At 39.4% G+C, this 25,784-nt stretch overlaps 1 protein-coding gene across 5 annotated transcripts in view; it reads right to left on the reverse strand.

Annotated features, from left to right (window-relative positions):
* Positions 1-3,519: 3,519 nt before the first annotated feature.
* The window catches only part of CDC42 (cell division cycle 42), a 48,564-nt gene continuing 26,299 nt past the window's right edge, over positions 3,520-25,784 (reverse strand). For all 5 annotated transcript variants that reach the window (XM_080800431.1, XM_080800433.1, XM_080800435.1 and 2 more), the window contains exons 2-6: positions 21,572-21,727; positions 18,757-18,829; positions 9,627-9,736; positions 9,306-9,503; positions 3,520-4,514 (exon numbers count right to left, since the gene is read on the reverse strand). In XM_080800431.1, coding sequence (XP_080656557.1) covers positions 4,425-4,514; positions 9,306-9,503; positions 9,627-9,736; positions 18,757-18,829; positions 21,572-21,676 — 576 coding nt within the window. In that variant the 5' untranslated portion in view covers positions 21,677-21,727 and the 3' untranslated portion in view covers positions 3,520-4,424. The remainder of the gene's footprint in view (positions 4,515-9,305; positions 9,504-9,626; positions 9,737-18,756; positions 18,830-21,571; positions 21,728-25,784) is intronic.

The following is a 25,784-nucleotide window of genomic DNA, read 5'->3' on the forward strand; positions in this document are numbered from 1 at the left end:
CATCTGTCCCACCTCCCCTACAGGGCTGTATTAAGGATCAAGTGAAATCACTAATACAAACATGACCTGAGGTTTCTGAGTCTACCACCTAAACTCCAGTGTGAAAACCCCTGACCTTTGTGGAGGAAAGATGGGGGACTAGAATCCCAATCACTTCACTTTATTTGAGTCAAGCTAATGAGATTTTGTGACCTAATAATGAGGTTCCTTTCTCCTACCAATCAGGCCCGTATTAAATATATGGAAAACAATGGTGCTATTCTAAAGGCCATCCTGTGGGATGGTAAGGAGAAGAAGGAAAAGGTGCCAGGTTTCAGAACCGGCACTCCCATCATCGCCATGGCCCTGGGCATTCACTAAGGTCCAGCTTTCTCATCAACAAACTCTGCCCTGTCAACTCACAGGATGCTATAATGAAAAAAAAGGGCAGTTGAACAGCTGAATTTTTCTCTTTCTCTAAGACTCAACATGATTGTCATCCTACTTTTAATAAACTCTTGAGGAGTGCCTGGGTGACTCAGTCAGTTAAGCATCTGCCTTCAGCTGAGGTCATGATCCCAGGGTTCTGGGATCAAGTCCCACTTCGGGCTCCCTGCTCTAAATTCTTCCCATTGCGGTGAAAATCTGGTAGCTGTTAATATTTTCATAGCACTTTTGCATTTATAAAATATGTTCACCTATATGATCTCACTTAGTCCTCACACTCACCCCTGAGATGTAGATATTACCATTATTCCTCATTTACAGATGAAGCAAATGGAGCTTAGGGAAATTCACTGACTTATCCAAGATCATGTGGATGGTAAGGCTGGAGTCAAGACTCAGGGAAATTATTTCTCTACAGCAGACACCATCCTGAATTTTAAATTCTGATTGACTATATAAAGCCTCTGGCTGACCCTTAAAAGCCGCTCCTAAACAATTCAGAGTCTCCCCTGTCCATCAGTGTACTGACTCAGCCTCAACTCCCTTCTACCTCACCATCTTCTCCCCACACTTCTGCCATCTATAAAAACCCCATAAGGAGTGGTGTCCAGATAGTAGGTACAGTAGTGTACTGTAGATTCAACTGCCAGTTTTAACTTAAATTCACCACTAGGTGGAGCTAATCTCAACAATCCAAGAAGCTCATGGATTAGCACACTGGAACAGAGCAGCGGAGCCAGAGTAAAAAGTAGCTCAATAAATAGATGGCACGGTACTGGCACAAGCTTGCCCACCTTTTTGAGGCTATGTCCCAGTAGCCCATAATCAGGGAGTTAAGAAAGAATTGTGCTTATGGCTCAAAAGCACTGAATATCTGCAAAGCCCTCTCCAATTCCTTCCCATTGAGAAGACTGGCCATGTTTACAGCTCAACCACAAACCAAGACACAGAAACTAAGACCCTATCCAATCAAATGATAAGTCATCAATACCAAGCCAGAACACAAAGGGCCACCACCTGTTTACTCACCCAGACTTAGATCAATCCAACTCATTCCCCTTGTCTTTGTTGTTCTTCTGATATATGGTTATTTCGCTGACACAACCATGTAACCTTTATTTCACTCATTCATTCTTGAAATCATGTACCACCCAGTGACTACTTTTAGAACCGTCTCTCATGTGTCAAACGCTACTTTAGGCCAGGGACACAGCAATAATCAGGATGGACCTATGTGCCACTATACTAAGAACGAGGGATATACAGTCCCTGCTCCCTAGGATCTCAGAACACAATCTCAGTACCTCTCCCTGGCATGGTCAACAAGGAATAAGAAACATTGGTTAAAACAGTAAAGCTTAGGGGCACCTGGGTGGCTCAGTTGGTTAAACAACTTCCTTCGGCTCAGGTCATGATCCTGGAGTCCGGGGATTGAGTCCTGCAGCAGGCTCCCAGCTCCACAGGGAGTCTGCTTCTACCTCTGACCTTCTCCCCTCTCATGCTCTCTCTCACTGTCTCTCTCTCAAATGGATAAATAATATCTTTAAAAAAATAAAAAACCAGTAAAGCTTAGATCGGCTTCTTCTTAACCCCTTCCCAACCAAGCCATGCAGCTTAGCTCCAGCACAGCACAGAACCAAGCCAAACATGATTCCACTTAGAAAAAACCACCAAGGGGCGCCTGGGTGGCTCAGTGGGTTAAGCCTCTGCCTTCAGCTCAGGTCATAATCCCAGGATCCTGTGATCGAGCCCCGCATCAGGCTCTCTGCTCAGCAGGGAGCCTGCTTCCCTCTCTCTCTCTGCCTGCCTCTCTGCCTACTTGTGATCTCTGTCTGTCAAATAAATAAATAAAATCTTTTAAAAAACAAAAAAAGAAAAAAGAAAAAACCACCAAAATGAGGTTATGCTGTGCCAACAGCTCTTAGTTTCTAAGACTCTCCTACAGATCAGTACAATTCCCTTAAGGTAAATGAATCATTCCTGTCACCTAAAGAAAATCTGTCCCATATTCAGATTCACAGCACAGAATCTGGAATCTGATGGAAGCAGTCTGCCTAACGATCCAGGAGCAATCGTTCTCCAACTTGGCCATATTCTAGAAATACATGGAAAGCTTTTAAGAAACCCATTGCTCAAGCTGTACTCCAGTAAGCAACAAAGTCTGAAAAGCACGGATACAGAAAACTTGAGGGAAAAACTGGCTGTTTTCCAACCAACCAATGGATGAGAGAGGTGTGCTGTCACTCCTTCCTAACACAAGCAGTGAGCCTCCTGGCATCACCTTCACTAAGGACTGCTATGAACACACTTTGGTCTTAAAGAGAAGGGGTCTTGCAGGCTACCTGCCAATCTTAGGGAAGAAGGCACAAACCTGAACATACTGAGGGGAAACCATCACCTCAAACGGAAGGCCAGAAAGGAAATAAAGTACATTAAAAAAAAAAAAAAAGGCTTTAAAATCTTATCCCAAAATGTGTTAGATTAAGAGTCACCTTCCCACTCCTAAGTATCTAAAAAGAGGCGGAGGGAAAAGAACCACCCCCAGGCTGGCTTGTGAAGGGTTTTTTTGTTTGTTTAATACATCTGAAAAGAATGCATATACAAAGAACTGAGACATGAGAAAGCATTGGTTCAACACTAATGAATCTACAAGAATTAGGATTTGGGGAAGGTGAAGAAGATTACCTAAACATTTTTAAAAATTGGAAACTGCAACGAAGGTAAGTGAATAAAATCCCTATTAACACTTATGAAGAGTCTTCATAAAACTCCATGATTTTTTTATTAAACTAGAGAGCCTTAACGAGCTACTCCAGGGTTCCTCATATGTAAAACAGAAATAAGGGGATTCCCCTGACTGGTCCCCATGTTGTTAAATGTTCTCCCCACCCCCACCCACACCCCAGCTTCTTCATGAAGCAGGTCTCCATCCTCCCCACTTGAAAGAGGATGTGCATCATTCCACAGACATCTGTCTCCTAGTGCCACCCCTCAAATTCCCTCAATTTACCAGGTCTTCAGCTGTGTTCTAGGAACACTACATCATACACTATTAGGCTGGACATTTCTATGCTAAGCATATAAGACAATGACTGACAGGGGGAAAAAAAAGTTTTTTTAATTACGTACTCAATCCATTTGGTGTATTTCAAAAGGTGCAATACTTTTCTTCATTTATCAGTGAAAGAAGTTAGAAATTAACTTCAAAAAAAAAAATCAGCAAATGGCAAACAAATTTCCTTGAAAGTCACAGTCACATATATAGTGCATCCTAGAAAAGAGGAGGGGCAAGACAGGTTCCACCCACTTTCATGAGTTTCATCAAATACTGGACCTACTCAAGGGTGGAGAGAAAAGGCAACTTTCAAAAAGGAGTATGTTATTAAATGAGGCATTTACTATACTCCTTCCTAAGAGCACCAGGTGGGGAACAAGTTTTCTAAACTGGATCTAGGAAGTGGAATGTGGAATCAATCAGTCCTCCTCCCCTTAAGGGCTGTCCGAGGGTTAATGAATTTAAAAAACATAACTAAATAAAAACAAACCCCACACACACTCCCCGCACCCCACCCCACCCCCGCAAAAACAAAAACAAAAACAAAAACAAAAAACTCTAAATGTCCCAGATCATTCTCCAGAGTGGATGGAGCCCGGGAGCAGCTTCAACAACCCAAATTAGTCTGTTACAGAGTCATCACAAGCATGCCTTGCTTTTAAACAAAAAAAAACAAAAAAAAAATTTTTTTTTTTGAAACAACAAAACAAAAACTAGTACTAATCACTTTTCTGACAATACACAATTACTCAAATTAACTAGTACTGAGAGGGGAAGGGGACCATACCTACGGGCCTTGTCTCACACGAGTGCATGTGGGTAGGTGCAGGGCATTTGTCATTATTGCAAAAACGAATTTTAATCTTTAATCTTTAGTTTGATTTAACATTGCTTTTAGTATGATGCTGACACCAGCTGTGCGGAAAGGGCTCTGGAGACACGTTCATAGCAGCACACACCTGCGGCTCTTCTTCGGTTCGGGAGGCTCCAGGGCAGCCAATATTGCTTCGTCAAATACATTCTTTAGGCCTTTCTGAAAAGGGGTAGAAAGAAAAAAATGGGCAGTCTGATTTTCAGTATAATAAAGCTGAAGATCAAATTAAAAACACTCAAGCCCCCAAGAGCCGGCAAAGAACGAAATGCTAAGAACAACTCTGAATCTCGACACAATCATCCCACTTCACCAAGTTTGGTCCACGCAGGACACTGGATGGATCCAGCAATTCAGGAGCAGAGGAGTGGATATTCATGAATGAGACAGTGGTCCTTTGAGAAAGCTTTTTGCAGACCAATGTATGTCACAAGAAGCGAACAAGCCACATGTGTCACTTGCTCATTCAATGAGTTGTGTAATATGCTGCTGAAACATTTTACATAAACACAAGGGCAGCAGCTCTGCATTCCAATGAAACAGCGGAGTATGGAACAGGACCAAGAGCGCCGGCAGCGGGCAGCGGCATCCTTGTTACATGGAAGGCACAGGCAAGGATGGGGAGCACGGCTACCGCGGCTGCGTCAAAGACCTTCACTCTGAACTCCCTGCATCCCACCAAACAGACAGAGCCAGGGGGCTCCAGGAAGCAACATGTGGGCACCTGATACATAGGTAAAACTAGAACCAGTCAGTGCAACAGGAATAAAGCTTCATCAGGCATTTATACAAACAATTGTATATTTTTAATTTCAAAATTCGAAGGTAACCACAATTGTATGTTTCCCTCACAACAATAAAATCAGAAGCAGGAAAATATAAAGGTAGCAGCTTTACATCTCAACATTAACAAACCTTGAGTCAACTGTTAAAAATGGATGCTGTTCTTAAAAGATAGTGTGACAAATGATTTCATAGAGCAGTAGCAGATACATTAATACCTTTCCCACCCCAGACTGACAAATACTCCACCACAGCACAGACAGCCAAAGCAATAGCAACACAAAGTTTCACTGCACAAAAGAAAACCAAAGAAGAATCCTCCCTTCCCCGTTACACTCTACTAGCAGGTCACCCTTCTTCCATAAAGTTTGTCATGCAATTACAATTACAATTGATCATAAGAGTAAAATGATGTTCATGTTATTTTCTCCATCTAGAGCTAGGAAGTGTTAAAACTCTTGTTTTTTTTCCAAGAGAACATTCTTAATGCCACACCAAGTTCCCTTTTGCAATAGTAATCCAAACCAAAAGCTCTGAGCATCAGGCAACTCAAGAAGCAGAAAGTTAAACAAGTCCAACTTGACTACTGATCACAAAAAATATTCTATTAAGATATTGCATTCTTGATGAAAAACTAATACAGAGGTTGCTCTTAGGTGGTGAGTAAAAAGACGCAGAGGCTTTCAAACAGGACGGTTTTATTCCTTTGTTTTTAAATGCTCTTTCTACAGTAGTGGGACAGGAAGCAGCAGCAAAGAGGGGAAGGAGAAAACAGTTTAGAATATACAGCACTTCCTTTTGGGTTGAGTTTCCGGAGGCTCGAGGGCAGCTAGGATAGCCTCATCAAACACATTCTTCAGACCTCTCTACAAGACAGAGGGGAGGAGAGAGAATAGCAGCCAGGTTAGAGGATTAGAAAGACGAGCAGATATAACAGCAGTCCGGATTAAATGGGCTGAATTCACAGAAGCAACGAACCTTCAGAAAAAGAAGGGCCAGAAAGCTAGATCTTAAGCCCATCAGGACAGTAGATAGCTGAACAGAAACTTCCTACATAAAAAAGCTTAACTAAGCAAGAAAGCAATTTTTATGAAAATGCTGTACACTGACTCCTAAAATAATCGCATTTTGAAAAAACAGTATTTTAATGAAAATAATGCCAGAAGAAAAAAATGGACATGTAAACAAAACAGATGCACTGGATAAGCCTTGTAGAACTCTCCAGTTATCTCCAATGAGAAGAATGGCACACACATTCTGGAACTAAATCAATTACAATTTCAGGCTTCTGTGAATTCAGCCCCTGAATAACTGAAGGACACAAAGAGCAGACTAACAGGCATGCTACATGTTTCTAGATTCAATGACATATCTGGATGGGATTAATCAGGATTTAGAGCACATCAGTTTCCCGGAACAAAATGGTTCAGACATTTAGAAAGAGTGTTAATTGTTCAACAGTACCACCTGGGAGAAGTTTAAGGAACAGACTCTAGAAACAGCATACGCTTCAGTTATTCAGTAATGTTATTAGAGCAAGTAACCACCACCCAAGTCATAGGAAAACAAAGAATGGGGTCCTAGAATGAGTTTTAGCAAGCAGTCCAATGCTTTAAGATGTCTTCATGGATATCAGAGCATAAAGCATGGGGTGAAAATAAAGAATATTCTCAGATCTACAGGGACTAAGATGCGGAAACACACTTACACCTCAGGCAGAACTCCGACGTGACAGTGTGACTCAGCAGCACTGGTACCTTGGGCCCAGGTCTATAGACTCACCTAAACTCACCTAAATCTGAAGCCACAGGTTTACCACCCAAAGAGGTTTCACGTGTTCTTTACGTTAGTTTGATCCCAAGTAAAAATCTCCTGTTAAGTCCCAGAACACAGCTCCAGTAACAAGCACCAGCCCCAGACTACCCCAGGCATTCCCACCCAACCCTGTACACGTCCCAGAAGATGGGCACCCACACATCCCTTGGGGTAGAAAATAAATGAGAAATAACATTAAGTACTTAAGAAGAAGCAAAGGGGTTAAAAAGTTTTCTTCTAGACTTTTACAAAGTAGAAATGCTAAACAAAAGCAAAGTTCCTAGAAATTCTTTCTCACATCTCAGAGCAAATTCTGGTAGTCAAATACAAAAGGAAAAGGGGACAATGGATAGGGAAATGCATTTTATAAGGGAAAAAAAGAGGATGACCATGAGAAACTAGGGCACCCCTTCATAAAAAGCAAATACTTTCTTGCTTACTGACAAAGATAACTAATCCCCTATATAACAAAACTAATCTTTGCTTTACTCATACTATCTGATTATAAAAAGAGTTCAGTTTTAGAGGAACCAAAAATGGAATCTGGAGTCCTAAAAGTTCTATCTCCCAAACACAACCAGACACCTCATTTTCTATCTTCTCTTTTGACTTCTCCAAACATATTTACCTTGTAAAAAATCTTAAATGGAAGCATCCAATTCTTTAAACTTTACCAGTGACCTAGAATTGGGTCCACATGGTCTATTTGCCTCCATTTCCCCCAAAAGCAACCCATACTTGGAGGAGAAGGGTATAGAAGGATGCCTAACAGAGTTAGTTATAATCTGACACACGTGTTTCACATATATCCTTCACACACGCACACACACACACACACCCCCCCTTCTCACTCTTCTGATGGTATCAAAACACAGAACCATCAGGCATTTTTTTTTAAATCTCAGTCAGTGCTGTGAATAAGAGGATATAAAATCTTCTGAACTTTAAAATATCTGCTTTTACAACAGGACTGAACTGCCAAAGAAAACTGGGTCTGGGAGTACGATTTTAGACCTGAAGTCATCCTGCAGAATACCCAGTTAAGCATAAAAATTTTATCTTTAAATATCCAACTTGGCACTGAATTAAGAGATTATTAAATTAAGTCTAGGCCACACATACTAAACACCTAGTACATTCATACTAGGTTAATTATATATGCCATTTGCCTTAGTATATGTACAATCAAGAATACAATAGTGCTTTTTAAAAAAAACTTAATAAAAAGAGCAATTACCTAAACTAGTAAGCAAGATAAATGTAAGCAGATTTAATGTAATTACTGGAAACCTCTTTAGTCCTGCCCTATTTTTTTTTAATTTTATTTATTTTTTATTTGATAGACAGAGATCACAAGTAGGCAGAGAGGCAGGCAGAGAGAGAGGAAGGGAAGCAGGCTCCCTGCCGAGCAGAAAGCCCAACGCAGGGCTCGATCCCAGGACCCTGAGATCATGACCTGAGCCAAAGGCAGAGGTTTTAACCCACTGAGCCACCCAGGCACCCTAGCCCTGCCCTAATTTTAACTAGACATGCTTGCTCAATGTTCAAACCTCAGAGCTCCAGTACCAATAGAATAAAATAGTTCTGTGCTATTCCCATAACTTTTTCCTTTGCCCCCAGAACAGTACTCAAAGGGAGAATCGGTCAGTAATACCATGAGGGTGGAAATGATGAAACCACACAGGTCAGTTATAGCTCCCACTCAAAATATTCTAACACTGTTCCCTAACCTCAGAATCTGGTGTTTCCCATTCAAACTAGAAGAGCCCAATTAAATTATTCAGAAAGGGACAGAAGGACAAAGAGGACCACATGGGGAAGGAATGTCTCTAAAAACACAAGCACTGATGCCCTTTTATAAAGCATGCTTGAGAAATAGCCAAGGGAGCTTTCTCTGACATGAGGGTCTCAATTATTATGACTAATTCCCAATGTCAGTTGAATTACCCCAGAAACTATACCATCAGCGATCAGAATTGACAGGAAAAGATCAGATACATTTAGATAAAAATTTAAGTGGGGGGGGGGGCAGTGGGGGGATCACTCACCTACTCTCTTGCAGATGAGTGCTAATCTGGAACCCACCCATAAAAAAATGTTAACACAATCCCTGACCACTACAAATGAGTCAGTACAATACAGGAGTTCACCAACACAAGAATTTTACTCAGAGCTTAGTAATTTTCTCCACAAACACAGAACCTCTACCAAAAGAATACATACTACGAAGCTGGTCCTAGTCTTCCCCGCAGCTTTCTTGAGCACTGCAGACCACTGATAAAAATAGCCCCCAAACCCAAATACTCTTAAGAAACTACCCAACTGTAAGTAAACAAGGGGCTACTCTGTCCTCACCTGTGTGAGTGCAGAACACTCCACATACTTGACCGCCTTCAGGTCACGGGCCAGCTTTTCAGCAGTCTCTGGAGTGATGGGCTTCTGTTTGTTCTTGGCAAGTTTCTCAATCGTAGAGGGGTCATCTCGGAGATCAATTTGGGTCCCAACGAGCAAGAAAGGAGTCTTTGGACAATGGTGAGTTATCTCAGGCACCCACTAGAGAAAAGTATTTTTAAAAATACACCTGCATTAATCCACAAGCCTCTAAAGCTTTACACAACAACTCAACAGAAGTTCTGTAACGACCTTTTCCAGTGCAAGAGCAACCAACCAACTCACCTTTTCCTTCACATTTTCAAATGAGGATGGAGAGACGACTGAAAAACAGACTAGAAATACATCTGTTTGTGGATAACTCAGCGGTCGTAATCTGTCATAATCCTCTTGCCCTGGAAGGAAAAAATTGGAGAAGTCAGCAACTGAATCTTGGCATCCTCACAGTATCAGAATCACAAGTCAGTCAACAGATTAAGCATGCAGCTAACAGCACGCTGACCATTACTGAGAAAGCAATTTACTAATCTAATAAAATGTATGGCTTTTGTAATATAATGAACATTCTCACTCAGCTAATTCAGTATTTCAATCCCTGAAAACAGCAATAAATCCACTGTACATTAGTTGTTTACTCTATTACCAGTTTGTAGTTTCCAATCTTTGTGTCTATCAGCAACCCAATGATAATGTAATAAAAACAGTAAGCTGTTGCTACAGAAATGGTTAAAATCAATCCTACTCAGATCCGGTTAAGAAATAATCACAGTGAGGGGCGCCTGGGTGGCTCAGTGGGTTAAAGCCTCTGCCTTCGGCTCAAGTCATGATCTCAGGGTCCTGGAATCGAGCCCTGCATCGGGGCTCTCTGCTTGGCGGGGAGCCTGCTTCCTCCTCTCTCTCTCTCTGCCTGCCTCTGCCTACTTGTGATCTCTGTCTGTCAAGAAAATAAATAAAATGTTAAATAAATAAATAAATTTGGTTTGTTTTTTTTTTAAAAGAAATAATCACAGTGAAACCATCTAAGGAAACAAAAATCTCAGTGAAACCCCACTGACACAATCCACTGCCCAGCATGATTACCAAAGTATATTCACAGGCTTAGTTACTGTGTGCATTAACACCAGTATATGAAAATGAAACTACCTATTAAAAAAATAACTTGGCAAGAATCAATGGATACCACATCTGTGTGGGGATTATCCTAAGGAAAATAAGAATATCTGTATGGTCTTAAAGACTGTCCATAAACCTGCAAGGGGAAGAATGGCACTATACTGCCAGGAAACTGGACATGACCTTGACTGAGTCATTAAAATTACCATCACCAGTTGCGTGGCAGATGAATATCGTGTGACCCTAGATTTATATCCTGAGAAAGACACATCCCCAATGTACTATTTCATACATAATCTGAACCTAATCTGAGGAAACACAGACCAAATCCAAAGCATGGGGAAGGTTTTATAAGGGGAAGAGAGGGAGAAGACGAGCCTGTATTCTACAAAAATAATGTCATGAAAGACCAAAAAAAGGCTGAAAAACTGATCCAAATTAAGAGATTAAAAAGACCTAACAACTAAATGCTATACATGATCTTGTACTGAAAGCAGAAAATACTGGGCTTGGCTCAGCTGACAAAGCTAGAACAGAGACAGAGATGTTAGATTCAAGTTCTGTATCAATGTTAAATTTCCATAAGTTGTTTACTATTACACAAGAATGTCTCCATTCTTAAGAAATACATATTTATTCAAGACTAAATGGCTACGCGGTCAACTCACTCTCAAACAGCTCAGGGAAAAACAATTCATGTGCATATTACATTGAAAGAGAATAATAGGGGCGCCTGGGTGGCTCAGTGGGTTAAAGCCTCTGCCTTCAGCTCAGGTCGTGATCCCAGGGTCCTGGGATTGAGTCCCGCATCGGGCTCTCTGCTCTGCGGGGAGCCTGCTTCCTCCTCTCTCTCTCTGCCTACTTCTCTGCCTATTTGTGATCTCTGTCTGTCAAATAAATAAATTAAATCTTAAAAAAAAAAATTTAAAAAAAAAGAGAATAATAAAGCAAATAGGGCAAAATGCAAATTGGTAAATCTGGTTAAACGGTGTATAGAGGCTCCTGGTACAATTCTCCCAACTGTTCTGTAGACCTGAAAATTATTTCCAGATAAAAAGTTTTTAAAAATATCTATACACATTTCTAAAACCATGAGGGGAGGGGAGGAGCTGCCAGGACAGGGTTTAACACTTCAATTTCGAAAATGAACTACAGTAATCCTATGTTTTAAAAGAATAGTTAAGTACTTAGTGCTACTTAACTGTATACTTAAAAATAGTTAAAATGGGGCACCCAGGTGGCTCAGTGGGTTAAAGCCTCTGTCTTTGGCTCAGGTCATGATCCCAGAGTCCTGGGATCGAGCCCCGCATCAGGCTCTCTGCTCAGCGGGGAGCCTGTTTCCCTTCCTCTCTCTCTGCCTACTTGTGATCTCTGTCTGTCAAATAAATAAATAAAATCTTAAAAAAAAAAAGTTAAAATGACAAATTCTACATTATATCTATTTTACCGCAATAAAAAACTTTTAAAGGGGAGGAAAAAGGAGAGTTAAATATTTTGTATGCCAGTGAAATTTTTTTTTCCAGCACTGAGAGAAAATACAAGAATTGAGGATAGCTATCAAAACATGATAATTAAAGACATCACTGTTATTGCCACTTGAATGAGCAATACATTGTGAGCAGACAATAAAGGTATCTATCTTAGGACAATACAGAGATTAAAATACAGATTAAACGAAAAGGGAAAAAGGAAGGAGGTTACAAAAATAAAAATAAAAATAAAAATCGTCATCACCACCTCTACTACTGATTGCATACTTACTCTAACAATATGATAGGGTCAGAGTCAAAGGCTTTAAACGTATGCTCTTAGAAGTGTAACTTTCACTTCTTAAAATTACCATGTAGAATGTATTATTACAGACATGGAAGAGATTTCAGAAAAGAATGGGCTTAAAGAAAACAAAATCAGCCAAACTCCTTAATTCTCTCAATCTGAACAGCCTGAGCTCTAACATTGGCTGGAGATTTGACACACTGCCTATCAAAGCTCCAATAAAACAAAACAAAAAATAAATTTAAAAAATAAGAAAGACACCTGGGTGGCTCAGTCTGTTAAGCGGCTGCCTTCAGCTCAAGTCATGATCTCAGAGTCCTGGGATCCAGCCCTGCATTGGGCTCCCTGTTCATCAGGGAGTCTGCTTCTCCCTCTGCTCCTCCCCCTGCTCATGTGTTCTCGCACGCGCGCTCTCTCTCTCTCTCAAATAAATAAAAATAAAATCTTTTTAAAAAAATAAGTGAATAGGGTGTCTGGGTGGCTCAGTCGGTTAAGCGGCTGCCTTTAGCTGAGGTCATGATCTCAGAGTCCTGGAATCGAGCCCTTCATTCGGCTCCCTGCTCAGCAGAAAGCCTGCTTCTCCCTGTCCCTTTTGCCTGCAGCTCTGCCTACTTGAGCGCTCTCTCCCTCTAATAAGGAAACAAAATCTTAAGAAAAAGTAAATAAAAAAATAAAAAATAAGAAGACAGAACTAACCAACCCTTATTTTTATAAAAAAAAAAAACTACATTCACACACCTTTTCTTAGCTTTATTCTCTATTCAAATGGAATGAATATATTTCAAAAAAACTAAGCCTGACACAGACTAGAAAACGGCTTCATTTTTAGTCATTTGGTCACTGCAATCAATCCGTGTTAGTGCGCATTAAAAACAGAGCCAACTCTATATTCCTGAGCACCAGTAAGAGCATCTAAATGAGTGTCCAATGTGTTACATGCAATGAACCTTCTACTCAGATGAAGACAGAAAACAAATAGCCATTCTTTTTTGAATACCATGTCCAAAGCAGTATTGGTCCAGTTGTGCATTTGTGAAAAACAAACCCTCAAAGCTATAAATACCTTTCTTTTCCTTTCCCAAGGAGAAAAAAAATCAGAAATGAAATTGAGCAATAAATAGGAAGCAGGCTACCTTACCTCTACTTCTGCTTCAAGTGCTACATTTAAGGAAAAAGAATGAATGCAGTCCCTTAAGATGAGCAAGATTCTTCATTATCCAAGCATAATTTATCCAGCTAAAATGTATCCTCTAAGAATGTCACAAATAGCTATTATTCACTTGATAGCGTTAATGTCATCACTGAGCATCCTTTACAGTAAACAACATGATCAAGAAAATTTCAATCTACATGCAAATCAGGTTTTGACCACAAGTCAAATTATACCTACTCTAACAGCACATAAGCTCACTGCTTATTATACCTACTCTATACCTACTCTAACAGCACATAAGCTCAGTGCTCAACTTCCAACATTTGCCAAAAAGCAGGGATACATCTCATGGGTTGCTGACCTTTCCCTTATTTAGAAATATTGTATTTAAAACTGAAATTCAAGAGGAACTAAGTCAGTTTGAACTGAGGACTCCGGCCCACATAAAGTCTGAAAGAATCTCATGGCATGAAAATTAAGAATTTACTGCCAAAAGCCACATTTTTAGATATTTCCGATAGGGTACTGTAAACACAAAAAGAAAACAAATTAAGCATTTCACAGTATTTACAACTAGAGACTCAAACCTAATCATTTTTTCCTACAACCAATCATTCAAAATTTAATGGCACCTAGTGATCCTGCTTCCTATGTGACATGCATGTTTCTTTCTGTTTCAAAAAGGAATTTTGCTGTAAGGGACATTATAGGCACTGACTATAGATTAAAATTTAAAATATTATATATAATGTTGTATTTCCTGAATTTGAGAGGTATACTATAAGAGAATATCTTTGCTCTTAAGAAATACAAACACTGAAGCATTAAAAAGCAAAAGGGCATGATGTATGCAACTTACTTTCAAATGGTTAAGAAATTAAACAACATGCATACAGAGCAAGAGAAAGTCTATCATTAAGAACCGGTAAATCTGGTAAGGAGTTCTTTGTACTAGCAACTTTTCTTTAAGCCTGAAATTGAATCAGGATAGAAACTGACAAAAAAGGGGTACCCGTGGGGCTCAGTTGGTTAAGGGTCTGACTCCTGATCTCAGCTCAGGTCCTGATCTCAGGATGGTGAATTCAAACCCCACATGGGTTTTATGCTGGGTGTGAAGTCCACTTTAAAAAAAAAAAAAAGACAAAAAGGAATGTGTGTCAAAATGTAAAAATGTCTGACCCAGAAAAGGTCTTAATATAAAATACTGTAAACAGATCCCAAACATTAACAAAAGAAACTAAACTGTGGTGTGATCTGCCACACAAAAGACTACCATGTCACTACAAGGACTATGACATACAAGGACAACCTTGAGAGACGTCACCATGTTGTTTTAAGAGGAAAGGGAAGGTGGGGGTGGGGGGATAATAAAACCCCTTTCCCTAAGAATAAATACAACAAGCGTATAGGAAGAGCTCTGTTTAGGACAAACACTAAGACATCTCTGAATACAGATGCTTTTTCATTATTTTATTTATCTACATTTTTATTATTTTTCCCTATAAGTAAAACCCACATCTTTGTAATAAAGAGTAACATTTAAAAGTCTGACACAGAAAGGAACTGACAGTGGGGCAATGATTATACAACAATACAACAATTACAAAACAAATTAACATGATAAACACGTTAAGTAAAAAAAAAAAAAAGCTAAATACAGAAGGAAATACATAATAGTACAACATGTGAAGGGGAAAAAAGAAGAAAATAACTGTGGGGGGGAATCTCATGAACAAAAATTTACTGTTGTGACCACAGAGACAGAAATAAAAGCTGTGAGACAGAGACAGAGCCCTGTGATCCTCTAGGGACACCTGGGTGGCTCAGTCAGTTAAAGTGTCTGTCTGCCTTTGGCTCAGGTCATGACCCCAGGGTGCTGGGAGTGAGTCCTGCATCAGGCCCCCTGCTTGGTGGGAAACCTGCTCCTCCCTCTGCCAGCTGCTCCCCTGGTTGTTCAGTCTCAATCTTTCCCTCACTCTCTCTGATAAATAAATAAATAAATTCTTTTTCAAAATTTTTTTAAAAATAGGGGGCACCTCGGTGGCTTAGTTGGTTAAGTGTCTGCCTTCAGCTCGAGTCACAATCTCCAGGTCCTGGAATCAAGACCCACGCAGAGCTCCCTGCCCAACAGGGAGTCTGCTTCTCTCTCTCTCTCTCTCTCTCTCTCTCTCCCTCTGCCCCTCCTCCCCGCTCATTCTCTCTCTCTCTCAAAAAAATAAAAATAATTGAAAATGAATGAATGAATGAATTAATTAATTAAATAAAATTAAATTAAAATTAAAAAATAAGTAGGCTCTACCCCCAATCTGGGGCTTAAACTACCTTGAGGCTTAAATGACCCTGAGATCAAGAGTCTCATGCTCCACTGAGTGACCCAGCCAGGTGTTTCCACCTATCTCTGATCTTAAATGGTATTAAATGTATCTGTAAGAGTTGCAGCCAGAACCTCCTAAACCCCTTATCCATAAGCCATTAGCTTGGTTTAGAGACTTTGTATGAGAAGTACAGCCCTTCCTTGTCAGTTTGTTTCACACTTAAAAAAAAAAAAAAAAGAGAGAGAATTGTAGCCAGAGGTGAGACAGGAATGCTATAAAAAGAATTCAGAATAAAATTACAAAAAGTCAGCAGATTAAACGCAAATAGTCCAAGGCCATCTCAATGGGGATGAAAGCTTTAGCAGAAAAAAAAAAATGAGTTAATGGCATGACTTGAACCAGGGACAGGAACTCTGAAATTAAGGCCTCTGCAGAAGGATACAAGTCTTCCCTTAAGTGTATCAAAGACAGAGAGTCACTATGGACGCCTACTGCCCCAATTCTCCAACGCTTGTCCAAAAAAAAAAAAAAATCTCTGGCTTATAATGACCTCAACAGTATAGATGGAAATCCCCCAACTTGCATGGGCTAGTAAAATCATTTCCTTAGTTAATGTTTTTTAACCCCCAGAAAGATTCAGAATCTAACAGATGAAATAAATCAAATACTATTATTGTTAATTTTTCATTACACTTAGGAATAATCTATCCTTATTTAGCACCCCGTGCCTATAATATTTATAATAATCTGCCATATTAAAGAATATGATAGATTTGTTCTCTGATTCCAATTTTTTTTTAATTTATTTTCAGCATAACAGTATTCATTGTTTTTTCACCACACCCAGTGCTCCATGCAATCTGTGCCCTCCCTAATACCCACCACCTGGTTCCCCCAACCTCCCACCCCCTACCCCCCACCCCCCCGCCCCTTCAAAACCCTCAGGTTGTTTTTCAGAGTCTGTAGTCTCTCATGGTTCACCTCCCCTTCCAATTTCCCTCAACTCCCTTCTCCTCTCCATCTCCCCTTGTCCTCTATATTATTTGTTATGCTCCACAAATAAGTGAAACCATATGATGCTTGACTCTCTCTGTTTGACTTATTTCCTCTGATTCCAATTTAAAATGTGTAACTGAGTAACTGATCTTAACCTTGGGACTTCTTTGTTGAAAAACGTTAAAAATTTTATAAAGGTTATAAAAATACTGTTTGTGATAAATTAAAACATAAACAGAGGAAATCTAAGTTATCAGGCTAATTGAGGCTTTGTATATAAAAGCCTGGGATTGCTTCACTTGTCAGGTCAAGCAAATCGAATTGATTAAAACAGAAAACTGAATATATTAAATTTATAAATGCAGATTAAAGTACCAGAAGATATTTAACACAGTTGTAAATGAGGCTGACTGGGATTAAAGTCTTGTCAACATAAGTTAAATAAACCAGTATTAATCAAAGGACCCTTGGCCACCTTGAGAATGATTTATTCTTAAAAGTGACTATTTTAATAAAAAAAATTTATTAAGTTGTACAACTAAATTTAAAGGCTTACCCACTCCAAAATTAATATTGAAGAGAAACAAAATATGTCCATACAAAGATTTGTATACAAATGTAAACAGCACCACTATTCACACACTTAAAACTGGAACCCAAACATCCATCAACTTGTAGAGAGATAACCAAATTGTGCTATATTCACAGTATGGACTACTACTCAGCAATTAGAAAAAACTATTGATACATACAAATAGATCAATCTCAAAACCATGATGCTAAGTAAAAGAAACCAAGCACAAAGACTACTAGGTTCTATTTATATGAAATTCTAAAAAAGCAAAACCACAATGACAGAAAGCAAAGCTGTGGCTGCCTGGGAAAGAACACAAAAAAATTTTTTAGGTGACAGACCTCGATTATGGTGGAGGTTACATTACTATATAGTCAGTAAAAATCAAACTAACACATAAAATGACTGAATTCTATTGTATTATACTTCACTTAAGCTAAAAAAAAAAAAAACACTGATTAAATACTGATCTGAAATTTTAAAATAAAATATAAAATTAATTTTCAACCCCAAGAGGCCATAAATTATCTTTTTTCTGCATACAGATTGCCTCCAAGGGCACACACAAACACAGAAAAATGCCTCACCTATAATGAAGTACAGGTCATTATTTTTTCTATTTTTCAAGTTTCCTCCCGTACACCATTACTCTTGTAAATTTTAATTCATGAACATTTTAGGGCCTAAACCAACACTGGAAAGCCACTGATCTCTAAAATGAACTGCTTACCACTGTTGCACTGTCTCTCCATTTCACCCTCCCAACTAAATCTAGACAGTCCCTAAAGGTGAGCAGTACACCATACTCCGTCAGAGCAGTATGTCAGCTGGCAGAGAGGGAGAGGAGCACGCATAAGATGTGAAGCACTTAGAATTCCTAAATACGAAAAGATTACCTTTCTGAAATTTTCCTTTGGCTAATTAAGCTGATAATAACCAAGACTACAGAGAGAGAAGTCAGAAATTAAGATGTGCAGCCACTGTTAAAACAACGAGGAAATAACACTGAGAAACTGGGTATACTTAAGGAAGAAAGCAATTTATTCCTTTAATTTCAAAAACTGACCACAAAGGTCAATAATATGAGCTAGGTACTGGTTCACGTTCAAAGCAGTTTCAGATGTAGTTAAAATAACAAACTATCTAAGAAGCTATCCGCACATGTATTATACAGACACAAATCCTAAATAAGCCTTCAAATTTCAGAGAGTGACAATACAGCTTGCCTAATGTACTCTGCTCTCACCCTACTTTATTTCCTTCCACACCATGCACCCAAGGAACTCCAAACTCCTACTGCGATTCCAGCTCTGGGACTGCCTCTTGAGTCAAGTATCGGCCATCACAATATCCAATCCTACTAAAGTATTAACAAAATGCAAGTGGTTTACTAATATGCTAGTTTCCCAAAATGTCCACAAAAAAAGACAGACAACCAGCAACTGTTAATACTTATAGACTAAAACATAAAAGATATCAAGTTTTCACCTGCAGTATCAAAAAGTCCAAGAGTATATGGCTCTCCACCAATCATAACTGTGACTGCATAGTTGTCAAAAACCTAAAAACACAAAAATACAACATCATTAGTATGCAAGGGGATGGTCAAAATGGGGTAGAACAACTCTTAAGTAAAGGCAATATTTCCTTCCTAAGACTTAAACCTCTCTTAGCCCAAATGGTTCTTATATAACCAACCTTGCCAACTAAACCCTTGCATGAACTAAACGATTCTTGGGAAAAAGTGAAAGGGAATGTATTCTGGGAAGTCTGCTCTACCCCAGCAGCCTGGATTAAAAGCCACAGAAAAGCTAGAGGTGTCACAGAAGCAGAGTCCCCGAGCTACACAAAACAATCCTCTTCAAGTTTAAAACTTTGAGACAGTAAGCTTACAGTTTACCTTAATGCTCAATCTGATTTCTAAGAAATTAATTCTTCACAGACCATTTCATTTTAATCTAGAATTTAAATATCCTAGATCCATGATAATCTTCTTCCTTTCAGGGTTCAAGACAAGAAGCGCCTTGTTACAAACAAGCCCATCAGAGAGAAATAAAGGTTCCCTCAAGTCAAGGAAAGTATCCAAGAAAAGGCTGGCAGATTATTTGTTGAGATTTCATGAATAAAACTTATGTTACTGAATACAAACCACATGACTGAAGAGACCATCTGTGACTAAATGCTTTTATTTTCGAATACTGTAAAACCCATGACAAACTCAGTATATACTAATATTGGTTGTGCTAAATTATTCGTGAAAATGGGAGGTAATAGTGCTAAATGAAAAAAGACCCAACAGTAATTCATGGATTCTTCTGAACTGACAAATGAAAAGCAATCTTTTCAACTAGAAGGACGTTATATTTTCAGATCAGCCCTGCTTCATCTAACTCTAACTTTCTGGTTCAAGCTTTAATGGATTGTTTGTAAACAAGAATGAAAGCAAGAGCACGGGGCAGGTGGCAGTTAAAGGAAAGTCAGTTCTTGGTAACAAGAACAAGAAAGAGGCACCTGAGTGGCTCAGTCAGTTAAGTGTCTGCCTTTAGCTCAGGTCATGATCCCTCGGTCCTGGGATGGAACCCTGCGGCCTGCTCCCTGCTCAGCAGGGAGTCTGCTTCTCCCTCTGCCCCTGCTCACGCTCTCTCTCTTGCTCTATCTCAAATAAATAAATACTTTTTTTAAAAAAACAAAATTATAATGAATGTGGTTAAGCTCTCAACCACATAGATTATTTTTTAAGTCATACCTAGCCTGTCTTTCAGATACCCACAAACACATGTATGAAACACCTGCTAGACCCCTTAAACAGAACACCTCATGACCGAAATCGTAACACAGACTCAGAAATCATGTTTACAAGAAAATAATTTTAATGGAGACTGAAACGCCAAAATTCCAAAAGCTGTCCTCACTCTGAAACAAGATTCCTGTATCTCTGAAAATCCCCTACAAGTCCCTCTTAACCTCAGAACTTTCCACTTACCATGTCCCAGTCACAAATGGGTCAATCCCAAAATATGACCTTATATTTAATTATACCTCAAATTCTCCCCCTCCAAGAAACTTAACCTTCCTGCTTCCTACAGCCTTGGCCTACCTCACTTTATCTGCTTCAGGATATTACAAACTGTCAATTCTAATTAAACAAAATCACCAAGCCCTTAACCTGTAATCATTCTCTTAACAATGTTCATGTCTCTTAAGATTAACCTGAAGTATTCAGACACTTTCTTCCTTTTTACATCCAAACAATACTAATTTCATATTAATCATATATAGGTTCTTCATAACCCCTAAATAACTCACTTAACAGAGGTGGTTACTGAAAGCCAGGCCAACCCTAGCTCAATGTGCATACTGAAGGAACGCCTGTGTTTAACATAATTATACCACTGAATTGGGTCACCCAACCTGGAACAAACAGTGGATCCTTCCAAACACATTCCTTCACAAGTCAGTGTTACTCCAAAGAACTCTTCTCTTTCACTTCATTGTCTTTGTTATTCCCATTTTCCCCCTACTCTTCTAAGGAGCTGATAAAAAGCATTTGTTGGGGGGCCCCTGGGTGGCTCTATGGTTTAAGCCTCTGCCTTCGGCTCAGGTCACGATCTCAGGGTCCTAGGATCGAGCACCGCATCAGGCTCTCTGCTCAGCGGGGAGCCTGCTTCCCCCACCTCTCTCTGCCTGCCTCTCTGCCTACTTGTGATCTCTGTCTGTCGAATAAATAGACAAAACCTTAAAAAAAAAAAAAAGAAGAAAAAGAAAAGCATAGCATTTGTGGAAGAGATGCCCAAAGGCTTCTGCTAGTGTTCTCCTAACAAAAACAGGTCTCTGCCCTTTAAAAGCAATTTGGAGCTCCATTTACTGCTAAGACAACAGCTCCATAAGATCCTCTTCTACCCTCTACAGAGAATAAATGGAGACACATACTACTTTCTCTGAAGTTACAAGACCCCAAAAAGCATCCTCCAAGCACTGATGCCTCACTGGCCAAGTTATCCGCCCTCCCCTCCAAGTCATCTCATTCCAAGACACTGAGCATACTTCTCCAAACTGAGACCACCACTCTTTAGAATCTTGTCTATTGGAGTTTGGTCTCCCAGCACTTCTTGCAAACCCTTGTATCACTCCTCTGACTCTTTACTGATTTTTCAGCTGTTAATTTTAAAGTGAATATAATTTACCCATGACAGATCTTTAAAAACAGGACACAAAGAAAACAGAAAAATTTCAGTACACACAGAGTTTTCAAAAGATCCAAACAGAAAACATTTCACTAACAAATGGAAGCCTTTATACTTACAGTCGGTACATACTCAGATGGAAATTTGTTTGTTGTATAGGATATCAGGAGACATGTTTTACCAACAGCACCATCGCCCACAACAACACACTTAATTGTCTGCATTGCTGAAACAGTTTTGTATCCACTTAAAATACTTCAAAATTCAGTGATGACCTACAAAAAGATGAAGGACATTTGTTTCATTTGTAGTGATAAATATATATTTTTATTTCTTCTACTAGCAAAAGATTCATTCAGAGCAAGAACAGAACTAGCACCCCAACTACTGTGGCTGAAAGAACCTTAAAAGAAAAATTGTGACTAGCTTAAAGTCATTAATAACAAATGAGAGTCAACTCTCTTAAGTTTCTGATCCCTGTTGTTTTCAACGTCTTTAGAAGTCCAAAGTAGTGTAAGGGGCAGCATATTTATTTCTATAATGAAAGAGAAGGAAGCACCTGTGTAATTCAGTTAAGTGTCCAACTCCTGATTTTGGCTCAGGTCATGATCTCAAGAAGTTATGAGATCAAGTCCTGTGCTCTGCCCTGGGTGTGGAGCCTGCATGGGCTTCTCTCTCTCCCTCTCTCTCTCTGCCTCTCCCCCACTGCACATGTGCTCTCTCTAATTAAAAAATTAAAAAGAAAAAAAGAAAGAGAAGAGGCCATTTCAGAATGAACCCCATGTAGTGTGCCAAGTATGACTGTGTGAAACTCTTCCTTCAGTTGTGTGTACACACAAGGGTGTACACACATGTGCACGCGTGTATTTGTCCTAGACTGCAATACAGAAGTCACTGATTTAAAGACTGGTCCACTCTTAGAGCTACAGTTACTCAGGCTGTAACCCACAGGCTACAGAGCACCACCACCAACCCCTTGTAACAGAAGAGCGTATGAGGAACTGGACAAAGATCAGGGTGATCCCTGGTCTCAGCAGCTGTTTTGACACCAGGTTGCCTAGTTACTAACTCAATATTCATGGCATGAAGAGGCCAAAACCTACATGTTTATAGTAAAGAGATCACTCTAAAGCACACTGACTTATGAACAGATAAAATTAGTTTATCTTACTATAGTTCTCCACTCTTAAGAAGCTACCGATTACTGACACACTGAAGATTTATTATATTTCATCAATTCATAGATGCTTGCTTTCACATTTAAATCAGGTGCCTGAGTGACTCAGTTGGTTAAGCATCTGCCTTCGGCTCAGGTCATGATCCCAGGATGTTGGGATGGAGCCCCACATTGGGCTCCCTGCTCTGAGGGGAGTCTGCTTCTCCCTCTCCCTCAGCCCATCCCCCAACTTGTGCTCCCCCATAAATAAAATCTCTTATAAATAAATAAACAAACATCTCTAAAATCAGAACATGTCTTTACTGAAGGATTCTTAAAATCATCACCAGTCACTCCTCCCCACCACATTCTGACATCTAAGAAATCAGGATAAATGGCATCTTAGAGTTAACGGGAAAAAAAAAATTTTTTTAAGACTTATTTATCTTAGAAAAAGTGTGCACACAGGGGAGGAGCAGAAGAAGGGGGAGAGAATCCTCAAAGCAGGCTCCCCACTGAGCATGGTGCCCAACATGGGGCTCAATCCCAGGACCCTGAGATCATGACCTGAGCTGAAACCAAGGGCCAGCCACCCAACCAAGCCATCAATGAAAACTTTAAAATTTTTCTGGGAGAATAAAAAAGAAATATCATGCCCTGTATTCCTACATTTTAAGATAAAGTCCTAGTTCAATTACAATCCTGAAGGGGTTGCCAGAACCACCACCTTACTAAACATAAAAATGTCAGAACCACCTAACTGGACTGGCTGCCATGTCTACTTTGTCCTACAGTATCCATCACAACTCTTAATCATGATGAGTTATAAATGCCTGTTAACATCTCTGTAGATACAGCAGGAGTAACTTACAGGAAATATACACTCTCCCATTCCTCATCAAAATCATTCTGATTGTATTTCTCTTTATTTAACCTCCTTTTATCTTATTCCTTCCCTTCTCCTTATAATGCACGGAAGAAGCACTCATAATAATACACTATTAAAGGTTAAAGATCTTAAACCCTAAACTAAATCAAAATTATTTATCAAAATTATTTAGCACACTGAGTACGAATTATAGAGAATTACTCCTAAAGAATGTCTTTTACATAATAAAGAAGAGGAAAGAAGAATGGCTGTCTTCTCATGGCTCCTGAATCTACTGCTGAAAAAAAAGCGTAATGTTCTGGTAAAAAAAAATAAGGTCTTCTGTAGAATTTCTTTTCAATTCACAGTGAAGAAAAGAAAGGTAAGCAGAGAACTCTGATCATTCTACAGAATATTTTCCAGGTGCCTACAAATCTATTTCAAGTTCAGTCCTTATACCTTCTGTTTCTCCTGATTATTGTTACCAGGTGATTTTTTTATGTAGAGTTTAATCATCAATACTGGGCAGAAAGTAATCATTGGGGACGCCTGGGTGGCTCAGTTGGTTAAGCCGCTGCCTTCAGCTCAGGTCATGATCCCAGGGTCCTGGGATGGAGTCCCACATCGGGCTCCTTGCTCAGCAGGGAGCCTGCTTCTCTCGCTGCCTCTGCCTGCCTCTCTGCCTGTGTGTACTCTCTCTCTGACAAATAAATAAATAAAATCTTTAAAAAAAAAAAAAAAAAAAGAAAGTAATCATTGACCACTGTGGCAGAGACTGCTAGCGGTCTGCCAGTTCTTCCTTTCTTCTTTAGTAACAGAATTTTCACTTAAGCATGTGGTCCCCAATAAAGACAGACTACATTTCCTAAATTCCTTTGCAGCTGGATGTGACCACTGTGATTAATGGGAATGGAAATTATAGATGAAACAACCTTCAGGAGTAGCCTTAATAGCAAAAGGAATAGTCTCCCTGTTCCAGCCTGTAGGCTGGAATGCAGACGTGATGATGAGAGCTGAAGCAGTCATACTGAACCACAAGACACAAATTACATGTTAAGGATGAGTAACATAATAGGAAGGGCCAGCCCTGGACCGCCTCCAGGACTCTTAAAGAAGAAAGAAAGAAATTTCTCTTTCATTAAGTCCCTAGTATTTTGGATTTCTCTGTTACAACAGCAGAACTGATATCCTAATTACTATCTTTCACAGACTCTAAGAAGCCAATGATTTTTAAATATATCCTAAATTTAGAAGTGTTAAATGTAGAAGAAAAGTGTCTTAGCATCACAGAAGTTCTAGTAAATTACAGTAAAACTGACCACTTTTGAGGCTCTCTCAAAAACATCTAAGGTAAATGCTTCTTCTAAATTTTAATCATGGTTGAAATCAAATTGTCATCCCTACCTATGAAGCTCCTTATTTTCATTCTGTATACCCATACTAACAAGAAAATACGAAATCAACAGGCCACTTATAAGCTTCAAAATTCTAACGGGGGAAAAGCCACCGTTTCTTGAAATTTTCATGAGATTCCCTAGGGAATAAGAAAGACACTGAGACAAGAAGTTCCCATGATCAGAACTATGAATATGACTGCCTCATGTGCTAAATCACAACTACCACAAGCTGTGATGGACAAGGTTGGAGCTAGTCTAAAACACTCCAGAGAAGAGCTTTCATTCATAACTGTATTTAAAAAGAATAATTTAAATCAGATTCACACTGAATTCCCTTTTTTATATATTATAAATATATTTGGAAATTCCACCAAAATTAGCAGTCTTCAGCAGCCCATCACAAACAGCAGTTTTAGAATACTGGTTCTTTCTGTGCAAACTTTAAACATAGTATCTCTCTCTGATACCAGCGAAGAATAAGAAATTGTTAATGAGATCATTCTTGGGGTATCTGGGTGGCTCAGTTGGTTAAGTGCCCAACTCTTGGTTTCTGCTCAGGCCATGATCCCATGGATTGTGAGACTGAGCTCTGAGTCGGGATTCGTGCTCCACTGGGGGTCCGCTTGAAGATTCTCTCCTTCTGCCCCTTCCACCACTCTCTTTCTCTCTCTCAAATAAATTAATCTTTAAAAAGAGAGCGAGAAATCATTCTGGCCACAAGGAAACTTCCAACTGTAAAGTAAAACATACGGATACAACACAATTTGTACTAGAAGAAATCTACAATGTAAGTTTGGGAACAAAGGTAACACTATTTCAAATGGGCTCATAATCTCTCAGCATTTTTTTTTAAATTAGATTCCACTCCCAGCATACACAGGTCTTGAACTCATGACCCAGAGATCAAGACC

Source organism: Martes martes (genome assembly GCF_963455335.1).
Source record: "Martes martes genome assembly, chromosome: 4".
In the NCBI taxonomy this organism is placed as follows: domain Eukaryota; kingdom Metazoa; phylum Chordata; class Mammalia; order Carnivora; family Mustelidae; genus Martes; species Martes martes.